The 12,795-nt window shown below is 32.1% G+C and overlaps 1 protein-coding gene across 2 annotated transcripts in view; it reads left to right on the forward strand.

Annotated features, from left to right (window-relative positions):
- NCKAP1 (NCK associated protein 1) overlaps positions 1 to 12,795 on the forward strand; it is a 98,638-nt gene that overhangs the window by 50,139 nt on the left and 35,704 nt on the right. Inside the window, exons 9-15 of one of the 2 annotated variants that reach the window (XM_057744186.1) lie at positions 1,958 to 2,114; positions 4,718 to 4,774; positions 6,965 to 7,061; positions 7,441 to 7,547; positions 8,284 to 8,416; positions 10,961 to 11,042; positions 12,493 to 12,551. In XM_057744186.1, the coding sequence (XP_057600169.1) occupies positions 1,958 to 2,114; positions 4,718 to 4,774; positions 6,965 to 7,061; positions 7,441 to 7,547; positions 8,284 to 8,416; positions 10,961 to 11,042; positions 12,493 to 12,551 (692 nt within the window). The remainder of the gene's footprint in view (positions 1 to 1,957; positions 2,115 to 4,717; positions 4,775 to 6,964; positions 7,062 to 7,440; positions 7,548 to 8,283; positions 8,417 to 10,960; positions 11,043 to 12,492; positions 12,552 to 12,795) is intronic. The other variant, XM_057744187.1, reaches the window with a different exon arrangement.

Consider the following 12,795-nt stretch of genomic DNA (forward strand, 5'->3'; position numbering starts at 1 on the left):
CTTCAGAGTTTTGCTCTAGATTAGTTCAAAGACTAGCAGCATCACCTAGGAACTTGTTAGATATGCAGAATATTGATCTCCACCCTAGACCTACTGAATGAGAAACTCTGAATGGATCCCAGCAACCTGTGATTTAATAAGCCTTCCCAGTGATTCTGATAGAAAGCTAAAGTTTGAAAATCACTGGTCTAGATTATAGCCTGGGGCCAAGGGTCGTTGAGGGTCTGGAATGTTGAGGATCCAGCTCTTTTGAATGCAGTTATACGATAACTATCCTGAAACTCTTTTCAGGATCTGTTCTTACTCTGTTAATTATACTCAGAGGACTCCTTGGGAGAGATCTCTTTTTAAATTGATAGTACAGTCTTTCTCTCTTCGAAGATTTTCTCCAACTTTCTTGTCTATTATTGGTTTTCTGTCTTGTTTTCTAACATTTTTATGGCTTAAAAACATTTTTTTTCTGTCCTTTTATTGGGGCCTTAGCGGGGAAAGGTGGTAAATGTATGATTTAATTAATAAACTGTCTTCCTAATCTTGGGCTATTTTAAATTAATTTACCTTTTATTGATCTTATCATAAATAAATGAATACACCTTAATTTATATTGTGACCCATATCTTAAAAAAGTAAAATACACAGTAACCCGTAATGAAACTGATAATATTCTCAGAGAAATTTCATTATCAACAGCAATCTTATAAATCTTAGTATACACTGAGTGAAATCTCATTTTTCTATGGGGATTAACATATAAAAAGTACACGAGGCAAAAATTTTTACAAAACTTCTCTTGAGGATTTTTAAAATTTCCACACAGTGTGTTTTATTTCTTTGCTTATGCATCAGATCAAATAATTAGGCTTGCATTTGGGGCCCCTTTGTATGAAAAGCATTTTTATATATTTCAGGAAATTTAAGGACGTTCATTGTACTTCTGTATGTATGAGTCCACTATATATGCCTACTTAAGAGTTAGCTTGCTTGCGTAGTGGCCCTTTGAAAGGAAGGTTGCGCTAAGAATGAAAGGTAAATGGCAAGTTAAATGTTAATGATTCTGGAGTTTAAAGATGGGAGTGACTGTTGAAAATCAGAGAGAAATCTTACAGAAAATAGGATTGGTTTGTAACTGGCCCAGCAAGATACCTAGTTTATAATACACACTTGAGTAAAGGTTGAAGGAATGAAAGATGAGGTTTTATGGCCTAGAATAGAGAGCTATGGAAGACATCAACAAACATACAGGATTACAAATTTGTGTAGGATTTGTAAATTAGATGACAAAAGTTCAAAGAGATAACTTGAATTCTCATAATAGAGAGCAGCGTAATATGTTGAAAGAATATTGGACTTCAAGGGTAACTGCTGAGGCAAAGTCTAGCTCTAATACTTTATTAGTGTAACTTTAGCTAAGTCATTGGCCTTCATTTCTTCAGTTGTAAAAGTAGGATACCAGTGGTTCTTTATACACTGTAGGATAATCATGTGAGATAATGTATGTCAAAGGACTTATTTAGTAAAAACTATAATTTGCTATGAAAATGGGAGATGCTATTTCATATCTTCCAGTGGTTTAGAAGAATAGATTGGCTTTCTCTTTCAGTTATCATTGTAACAACTGTAATGATTATTGTATTATGTGTAAATTAGTAGCTTCTGATTTCTGCCTTAAAATATCTTTTACTCATCTGTTAAAAGTGCCTCCTTCACAACCCGGAAGTGACTTTTTTTCCCATTTCATCAGTATAGGTTCAAAGCACTGGTTTTGCAGAGTACAGAAAATTATTATTGAAAAAGAGAAATACTGTTGCCATCTTATATGTATTATTACCTGTCGCTTAAAAGCCTCAATTTAGTGATTGTGTTTATGTTTCTTTATTTTAAAAAAGCTACCCCGTAACTGAAATAACCTAACTTTGGAATAGTTTTATATTCGTACTCCTTTTTCTTTTGTTTAAAGTTGGCTTTATTTTGTGCCATGGGATCCTAAATACTGATGCAACAGCGCTGAACCTTTGGAAGCTAGCTCTTCAAAGTAGCTCTTGCCTCTCTCTCTTTCGGGATGAAGTTTTCCACATTCACAAAGCTGCGGAAGACTTATTTGTAAATATACGAGGGTATGGCATTTTCAATTATTTTGTCTTTTTTGGAGAAAAGTAGTGAGTGGAATATCTGTTAAAGTTTCAGGGATAGAGGAGGATCATATTACACAAGGACATATAGCCTGTACCAACTTACCAGTCACACCAAGTCGTTTTTGACAATGATCCTAATATTTTTTACAGGTAATTTCATAGATTAAAATGTCTAATGTTCCTGCCCTTTAAAAATTTATATTCTAGGAGAAATTTTGCATATTGTAATATGGTTTTAGACATAAATATTACTAAAAGCACAATGTACATTTTAAGAGTTTTGAAATTTTCAGAAGTGCTATTTTAGAAGTGTATTTTAGAATATAGCGCATTTAGAAAAGTATATGAATCAATCAAAAAATACTTTATTAAATTAATGATAACAAGTACAGAAGTCAGACCACTGCAAAAAGGAAATCATGTTTCCTTATATTAAGGAAGTATTCCAAGTGACTCATTCCCTGTAACACAAATGATCCTCAAATTTGTTTTCTTGGAATTTTTAATTCCTGCATTGGTTGAACTCAGACTTGGTTATAAAATCTTTTGAAATTAGGAGCATCTAAGATATCCTGGGGTCCCCTGAACCTGAAAATACTGAATAATTGTGTTGGGTTTGTCAGCGTCATAGAATTGAAGTTGACCTACATTTATTTCATATCCAATTCAGTAATGTCCTAAATGAAATTGAGATTTTAAAAAATCTGTTAGTTATTAAAACGTAAAGGTATGTCTAGTACTGACAATTTAAGGCAGTATACCATCTCAAATTTTAGTGTGCATATGAAGTACCCTAGGATGCAGATTAAATTCCAGGTTCCTGGGCATCACCCCTAACCTCCTATATCTCCTATACGTATCTGTATCTTGGAGAGGTTAAAGAAATCTGCCCTCACCCCCCACCCCCTCCCCCCGCCCACCACAAGTAGTTTATTGAGGTAAATTTACAAACAAAAAAATGCATAAATTTTAGGTGTACAGCTCAACAAGTTTGCATATGAATACTCTTGGTGACCACTTAGGTCAAGATACAGAATATTTCCATTATCCCCAGAAAATTCTCTCATGCCTTTTTCTGGTCAATACTGCCACCCCTCTCAAGTGATCACTGTTTTGACTTCTGTCACCATAAGTGATTCTGACATTCTCATGCAGGTAGTCTCTCAGTCATAGTATGAGAAACAGTACCCTCTATATTTTTCAACTCCTAGTTCACCTTTTATTTTAGATGGTGGTGGAATACCTGGAAATATCCTGTGTCGTGGGCTTTGCCATTTTCTAATTGATTCAGATCAAAAATCGTGAAACTTATGTGATGTCTTAGCATATTGACATCCTCTCTGTGGAATTATATTTAAATATATGTAAACATTTAGAACAGATAGTCTCTGAGCCTATGGTATATATGGTACAGATAGGTTTAATGGCATCATGAAACATTATCTTTCTGTTATGCCTTTTTTTTTTTTTTTTTTTTTAATTTTTTTTAACCATGCCACAGGGATTGAACCTGGGCCCATGGCAGTGAAGGCACTGAGTCCTAACCATTGGACTGCCAGGGAATTCCCTTGTTACACTTTCTTAGTGTTAAATTTACCATTTAAGAATTTCTGTATTAAAATTGAAAACTTTTAATTTTTTTATTGTCATGAGTGATCCAATTTAAAATGTGAATTATTATAGTAACTACAACTCAGACCATAAATATAAAATCTCATTATTTATACAGGTCAGTGATTACAGAATTAGTGTATTTTGGAACATTTGCTTAAAGGATACAAAAATCTTAGTGTACTTAATTTAGACGTTGAAGTTCTTGGTCTAAGTGGTTTTAGCCAGGTTGTCAGGAAGATAATTTTTCTTTAACATTTTAGGAATTTTGAGTTTTTGTGTGTAATAGTAAGGAAATTATCATATATTTATTAGCGTTTATTTTTCAGAAGACACCTTTAAACTGTTTGATGTTGGTGTTTGGTTTCTTTTATTTAAATGTTTTTTAATTTGCAAAAAATTGTTTTTTTAAAATGGAGGGTAAAAATCACCCATAATTCTGTTCCTTAAAATTATTTAGTCAAATGCTTTCCTGCCCCAGTTTTCTCCACCACAGAAGCCTTATTTCCACACAGTCACTAGTGTTCATCACTAGGATACGTCCTTTGAGAAATTTTTTTATGCTCATGAGATAGCATAAAAAGTCAAAAGCGATAAAAAGCCAGAAGTAATAGCTTTGTCAGCACTTCCAGTTTTTGGAAATCACTGTTAATTATATTAGAAGTATAATTTTAATGTCTCTCTTGGAGGTTTAAGGAAGTATATTCAATGAAGTAAAAATCTGCATTGTGAATTTTAATTTTGTTACCAAATTGTAATGTAATAGGAGATTTATCTTTCTAGGAAGAGTTGATTAGGTTCTTAAGGTGCTAGAAGAGAATATGGGTAGACTTCTTCCATGTATTTCCAGTTTGAGGGCCAGTTTTTCTTGTTGATAATAAGGCATTTTTAATTGACTGCTATTTGACTTATTTTTACTGTTCTTGACAATATTAAGATTAACGTATTTCCTTTTTTTTCTCCTGCACTCATAGCTATAATAAGCGTATTAATGACATAAGAGAATGTAAAGAGGCAGCTGTGTCACATGCGTAAGTAGTTCTAACTTACCTAAGGAACTTTTATTCAAGAATTCCTTAAAGCATTATTTTGTTGAAATGAGTGCAAATTAATGGTATGTAAGATGTGGTAGTAGAAGTGGGGGACTTTCAGTCAATGAGGAATAAGTTTGTAACCTCTGTATCTGGTAACATTGCTGTTAGTGCAGACAGATTTTAAATATTTTTGAAGTGTTTCTAAAAATGCTCTAAGGAATACCATATAGAGGACTTTATTTTGGTATCATTCAATTCTCTTATTGTCACTATGCTCTGGTGCCATTACTTTGCAAGTTATGATTTTTATACTACTTCATGAAAATTGACATATCTTTACACTCTCCTAAATAGCATTTACTTTTCAAAGTATGTTAATGCCATACCTTTCCCAAATTTTAGTAAATATATTTTATTAGTAAATATATAGATAACTTAAATTAGAAATTATTGTGTTCAAGATGTTTGAACAACTTTTCAATTTTCTCATGAAATAATTTGATATTTAATTGTTATCTATGGTGTACTTGCATAGAATATTTTCTCCAGTAAGTCTAGGTAATGTAGAGATAACATCTGATCCATAAGTATTTCTATAAGGCAGAGAAAAGATAAGCACCATTGTCATAGGTGAAAGTATAGAAACACAAGAAGTTTTAGAATTTAGGTTTAGGCTGTAAAATGAATATTGGGAATTTAAATCATCTTTATTCATTGCTAACTGTAGTATATTATTTCTCATGCATTTTTTCACTTGAATAAAGTGCTTATATTTAAAAAATCATTCTCTAGTACAAATAACATACTTTGGAGTGTGTTAGAATTTCTTTCCTGACCTACGGAAATACATATGATTATGACTTATTCATGTTTTAGACCCTAGGCATATTTGTGGTGTCACAGCTATCTTTTATAAAGATCTTTTAAAAGTAAGGCATTTTTATTCCTTTTATTTATTATATAAGACAATTATAAATAGTAAGCGGTAGTAATTTGGGTCATTCATTAACACATGCCAGACGTAGTACTTTGTATTTTCTCTCAATGTTAATACTCCTTGCTGTGACCCTGTGTAGTAAAATAATCAAAACATTTGCCCACTTCCTTCTTAGATTACACCAGATGAGTTTATTATTGTCAGTTAAAAGAGAGCTTGCCATTAGAATTACTAACATTGTAAAGATACTATATATTATGCATCATGAAAGATGTATCTTTTGAGTCAGGTGTCATCATCCCTGTTTTATAGATGAGAGGCTGAAGCTTAGAGAGGTAGAAGCTAAGGTCACAGGCAAAGGTTGGATTTTAATGTGTCTTCTAAAATTAATCTGTTGTGTCACAGCTAAATTTCTGGTGTTAGATATTTCTTCTACTTAGTTTTTTGGCATATGGTGTGGGGGGGGTGCATATGTTTGTGTGTGTGTGACCATTTAGTTTTTGCAACTATCTAAATTTTAAAACTTTTTTGGAATGGTGTATGTTTTGAATAGTATGAGGAGTTGAAATTTTTAGAATATTCTGTGATTTGTTTTTTCCTTGTTAATGTGTGAGAATAAATTTCTTCTAATTTGTAGTCTATTTTTAATATGCCTAGTACATGAGTATTTATGATTATCCTTTCCTCATCTTTCTGTTTTTGAACAATAGCACCAAATAGATTTCATCCCAATGCCTTAATTGAATATAGCTTTTATTTAGTCAATTTTATATATTTAATAGGAATATACTTAATAAATGAGGAGATATAATCAGATATTTATTAAGTTATATTTATTGACTATGTGGGAGTGACAAAAATGTATACAATAGAACAGTGGTTACCTTTAAGGGTTTCACAGTCCAGTTTTTAGAGTGCTAGGCTATATGGTACTAAACTGGCAGAAATTTTTCAAAAATAGACATCTGTATATCGGGAAATACTCCTTGAAAGATTGGTCTTGAAGTTTGGGTAGGATTTTGATAGATAGAGAGAAGAGAATAAACATAGTTACAAAAGCAGCACAAGAAAGTCGGGGATAAAGATGAGGTTGGAAAGTCATTTAATGACAAACACATAGAAGATACTTGTCAGGGCTTCTGTTTCCTAAGAAGACTTTGGAAGTTGACCCTGAAATGATGTTATTTAATTGCCAGTAGTAAGTTTAGTAGAAATAGATAAACTGTAATGGTGGGTGTCTTTCCCTGTAGTGGTTCAATGCACAGAGAAAGACGCAAGTTTTTAAGGTCTGCACTGAAAGAATTGGCTACCGTCCTCTCTGATCAGCCTGGCTTGCTAGGTCCCAAGGTAACTGATTTAATTCTTATTTCAAATACAACAAGTGTGCCATATTAAGATTAAACATTTTTTCCTTCTCTCTCTGTGAAATTTTTGCTAAATTTTGAGTCAGGGACTATATAAGAGGGTTTTATATTTAGCTGCGAGTGGATATGCTGACTTGGCACTTGTAAATCAGACGTTCATGCATTTTCCTCACATCTTGCTTATGTGCATGCTTTCCCTCATACATACTTTAAAGTTCCTCTTTTCTCTCATTTCTGGCTTTTAAAGTTGGTGTCATGAGTTTTGCTAATGACTTTTCACTTGGAGAAAGATTATGAATAGGTTTTGTTTTTAATCTTTGCGCGAGAGTAAATAATGTTATTATTTTTTTAATATCTATCAGGCACTTTTTGTTTTTATGGCATTATCCTTTGCCCGTGATGAAATTATCTGGCTACTTCGTCATGCAGATAACATGCCGAAGAAGAGTGCAGATGACTTTATAGATAAGTAAGTTAGCAACATTTAAAAAAAAATTTTTTTTATATTTTGATTTATGGGTTATGGAATTTGGGGACTAAAGTAAAATTACTTTGAAAAACTTTTTTTTTTAAGGCTTTTCATATTGGTCGTAATGGAGGGACTATTTATAATATGTCGTTAGGTGATGTGAATTAGAATGCAAAGTCCACTTTAGTTTAGAATTAGGGCTTTAAATGTTTTCTCTTTAGTACTCTAGGTGGTCATAGAAGTCTTGTTTGTTTTCTTGCTATAGTATAGTATTTCTTACGGAATTCATGTTTCAAAATTATTTACGACACAAAAATTTGAATAAGAATCCTAAAGGAGTTGCAGCTGTGTAATATCTTTCTCTCATTTTAGTCCACGGTTCCTCAATAGGAGTTAGATAAATGAGTCAGAGAAATAAGAGCATACAGAAAAATCTTACTTCTTCCTAATAGTCTAATCTTCTTTCATTTATGATTTTTTAATGATATATTTATGAGATGTCCTAATGTTACTTTTATTTTGTTTTTTCCTTTATCAGTTTTTTATTCTTAGCTTTTTTTGCTTTCCATGATTTATTTATATGAAGTAATACAAAACAGAAGTAGTTGACATTAAATATTTAACAGTGCTTTTTCTAAGGAAAAAACTTAATGTAGCAATATCAAAAGCATTTCATATTTTCCTTAATAACAATGAATTTAATTTTTGAAATTTTTTTTGAACTTTTTAAAAAAAGGCACATTGCTGAACTAATATTTTACATGGAAGAGCTTAGAGCACATGTAAGGAAATATGGACCTGTAATGCAGAGGTATTATGTGCAGTACCTTTCTGGCTTTGATGCTGTTGTCCTCAATGAACTTGTACAGGTAAAATACTATCTTACATCATGCTCCCTTTTGTTCCTTATTTCCCTCCTTTCTAATAACTGATTTGTTTGCTCAGTAAACATTTACAAAAGTAATCTTTTGCCAAGTGGTGAAGATACAGATGTAAATAAGTCATGGTCATATTTTGTCAAGGGGATCATCATCTAGAAGGGAGAAAACATTTGGTTGTAGACCAGTGTGATGGGCATTATGCTTAAGTGTGTGTAAAGCTCATAGTGAACACATGCAGGGAATAATTCTTTATCTTGGGGTTGGAGGTGTACAGTAACCAAGTTACAGAGGTAATTTGCAAGAGGAGGTTAGTCATAAATCAGATTTAATACTTAGGAAGATCACTCTGGCTCAGTGTGGACGATAAATTGCTGGGGGCCAAGGGAGGAGGCAGAGAGATCAGAAGAAGAATTACTGCAGTAGGCTAGGTAAGAGCTATTGAAAGCCTAAACTTGGACAGTGGCCATGGAGATAAAGAAGAGATGATGGAGATGTTATAATTGATAATTTAAGTATTAGAGGAAAAAGAAAAGATAAATCTTTTTGCATAGTGTGTTCGAGAATGGCAAGTAAAAAAGAATTCATCTAGATGTCCTAATTTAATAAAATGTCCTAATTTTATTTTCAATTTGTATTTTCCTGTATTTTTAGTCTTAGCTTTTTTTTGTTTTTTGCTTTCCATAATTTCTTGATTCAGTCTTTTTTAATCTTAATATAAATTTCTTTTTATTTTTATTCCAAATAAATTGACTGTAAGGAAAATAATATTTCAGTTTTTTCACTTTATAAAATCACAGGTGTCTGTAAACTACTGTAAGCTAACATACAGTACAAAGGAAGAGCAGCACGAATTCTCTTTATATTAAGACTACTCTAAAACTACTGGTTTTCCACATAACCATATTTTGAAATCCAGATTTTCTTTCAGACCTACCTAAAAATGCAAATAAGAAAAAAAAATTATTCATATAATCGTTTACCCTGAATTATATACAGCTTATCCTAAATTAGTTTATTTCTTCTTTTATCCACTAGGTGGAGCTCATGTGCTTTCTTTCTAGAATGTCTATTAAAAGGGGGATTAGAAAAGCTAATTTTATCCCTAGAGTGTTATTGCTTTGCTGCAGTTTTTTTTTGGAATAGTTATTACTTACCAGATAAACCAAAGGCTACTGTGCTATCACAGTCTAAAAAGTAAAACAGATTCCTGGTTTCATGGCATTTTGAAACTCGCTATGACTAGTTGGATATTTATCAATAAATTTTACAGATTTATGCTAAATGTTAAAATTTTTAAGTTACTCCATGTCTTTTAGTGTCTTTTACATAAACTGGATTTTACCAATAATGAAAAAATTAATTTCTTAATTTTTCTGGAATTATAGTAATAGTAATAGTAGCAGCAATAATAATACTAATATTAATAATTGGCAAACTTATTGATAGTATATTACTTCTGTACAACAACTCTGTGACTATAGGTATAGTCAAGAAAAATGACTTTATGTAACTTGATCAGTATTGCACAGTTCATGGGTAATAGAGCCACTATTTGAACTCAAGTCTTAACTCAATGTCTGAACTTTTTACCACCTGCTTCTGTTGTAAGGTACATACAGTGTGGTATTTTTTTTAATTTATTGTATTTATTTACTTATTTTTGGCCGTGTTGGGTCTTCGTTGCTGTGCACGAGCTTTCTCTAGTTGTGGCGAGCAGGGGCTGCTCTTCTTTGTGGTGCGTGGGCTTCTCATTGTGGTGGCTTCTCTTATTGTGGAGCATGGGCTCTAGGCTCGCAGGCTTCAGTAGTTGTGGCTTGCAGGCTTAGTTGCTCTGTGGCATGTGAAATCTTCCCGGCCCAGGGATTGAAACCATGTCCCCTGCATTGGCAGGTGAATTCTTAACCACTGCGCCACTAGGGAAGTCCCTGTAGTATAGGTCTTGATGTTTTGAAAATTATTTATGCTTTTTGTGAACTAAGCATCCACTTTTTTAAAGGTTTAACATTTAGCACCTACTTTACATGCAGTTTATCAAATATTCACTTTCTTAGCCAGTTTGAGAGGAATTTTTTGGGGCCCTAATATTGTTGAGGTAAAATTTATATATGATAAAAATCATCTGTTTTTAGTGTACTATTTGAATTCGGGCAACTGTATACATTCATGTAACCACCACCCGTCAAGATGTAGAGCATTTCTAACACAGCTTTTCTTGTTCACCTTTGTAGTTGATTCCCTTTCTAGACCCCCACAACCCCTTGTCTGCTTTTTGTCACTTTTTGGCTTTTAAAAAATTTTTTCCTATAAATGAAATTGTCGTGATATAATTTTTTGTTTTTCATTTCTTTCAGTTCGCATAGTTTTTGAGATTCATCCATGTTATTGTGTGTATCAACGTTCCATTCCTGTTTATTGCTGAAAAATATACCATATTGTAGATATACTAGTTTGTTTATCCATCTACCAGTTGATGGACCTGTGAGTTTTTGCCCAACTAGCTGTGTTTATCATTATCTTTTGTTTGTTTTTCAGAATCTTTCTGTTTGCCCTGAAGATGAATCAATCATCATGTCCTCTTTTGTTAACACTATGACTTCTCTAAGTGTAAAACAAGGTAATAAATCTTTTAAATAAAAACATATTTTCTTACAATTAGGTTTTCAAATTTGATTATTAAGGAGAGGATTTAACAGTTAGTTTTTGCAGAATTACTTCCTTATTTTGGGGCATATTCAACCCGTTCTCTTTTGTTTTAACTTTGTTCTCTCTGAAGCAAAGGTTTCCAAAATGGATGTGTGGTGATTTTAAAAAATCATAAGATGATGGGGATATGTGTATAAAAACAGATGATTGAACTTGGGGTACCCCCCAAAAAATAATAAATAAATAAATAAATAAAATTTAAAAAATAATAAAATCAAAAAAAAAAAATCATAAGATGTATAGCTTGACATTTCTTATTATTCAGCAGGGGGAAAAAACATTTTGTAATATAAAAAAAGAAAGAAAAGAAAGAAAAATTAGCACCCCATATCATAACAAAATGTGTATTTGGTCCAAGCATTACCTGTGGCAGTAATGGATAGCATTAATAAAATGGTTAATCTGGGCAGGCACTTTGTATTATCCTATTTAATCCTTGTCAGGTTTATTATAATAAAAAGCTGTTATTACCCTTTTTTTTTTGACAGATTTGATAACTTAAGGTTTGAGGGTTAACCTCTCAATTATTTAACATGGTTTGCGCCCACTCTAACAGATATTAAATACTAGAATAGGAACTTAAGCTCTATCTTAGGTCCTTTAAATTGACATGTAAGCAAATGAGAATCATAGGGTTTAGGGGAGAAATCTGTACTTTACACTTCTCTTTGCATAACTGCCTCCTTTATCATCATCTTTATAGGACATGAGAATTATTTCACTCTTAGCTATTAAGTTATTTTTATTATTACGTTGTGGTAAAGTAAACATAATGTGAAATTTGCTACCTTACCATTTTTGTGTACAGTTGAGTAGTGTTAAGTGTATTCACATAATTGTACAGTAGATATTCAGAACTTTTTATCTTGCAAAGCTAACACTTGGTAGCTATAAAATAACAATTCCCCATTTTCCTTTCCCCCTAGTCCCTGGATCTACTATTCTACTTTTCTTTGAGTTCAGCTGTTCTAGATACTTCACATAAGTGAATTGTACAGTATTTATCTTTTTGTCACTAACTTATTTCACTTATCATAATGTCCTCAACATGTCATCCATGTTGTAGTATGTGACAGAATTTGCTCCCTTTTTAAAGCTGAATAATATGCCATTGTGTGTATATATCACATTTTGTTTATCCATTCATCTGTGTATGGACTCTTCAGCTACTTCTACCTTTTGGCTGTTGTGAATAATGCTGCTGTAAACATTAGTGTACACACATCTTTTCAAGACCCAGCTTTTATTCTTCTGTATATATGTCCAGAAGTAAAATTGTCTTAGCTCTTAAATTTTAAAATGTGATTATAGGTTTGTGAAAATATTAATTTTGCTTTGTAATCTTTTTTCTGTTATTGTAGTTGAAGATGGGGAGGTATTTGATTTCAGAGGAATGAGATTAGATTGGTTTAGATTACAGGTAAGAATAACATTAATTTTCATTGTCATTCTGTTTTGTTACTGAATACCTTAGTTAACATGAAAACATAATATGAAAAAAATATTCATTGTTGTATACCTTTTGAAAAGACTTTGTATAACTAATATAGTCTTTACTTCACGGAAGAAATCTTTTCTTACTGAGGTATAATTGACATGAAACATTATGTTAGTTTCAGCTATACAACATAATGATTCAATATATACGTGTATTTTGAAATGAT

The sequence above is a fragment of the Hippopotamus amphibius genome, chromosome 8, assembly GCF_030028045.1.
Source record: "Hippopotamus amphibius kiboko isolate mHipAmp2 chromosome 8, mHipAmp2.hap2, whole genome shotgun sequence".
Taxonomy (NCBI): Eukaryota; Metazoa; Chordata; class Mammalia; order Artiodactyla; family Hippopotamidae; genus Hippopotamus; species Hippopotamus amphibius.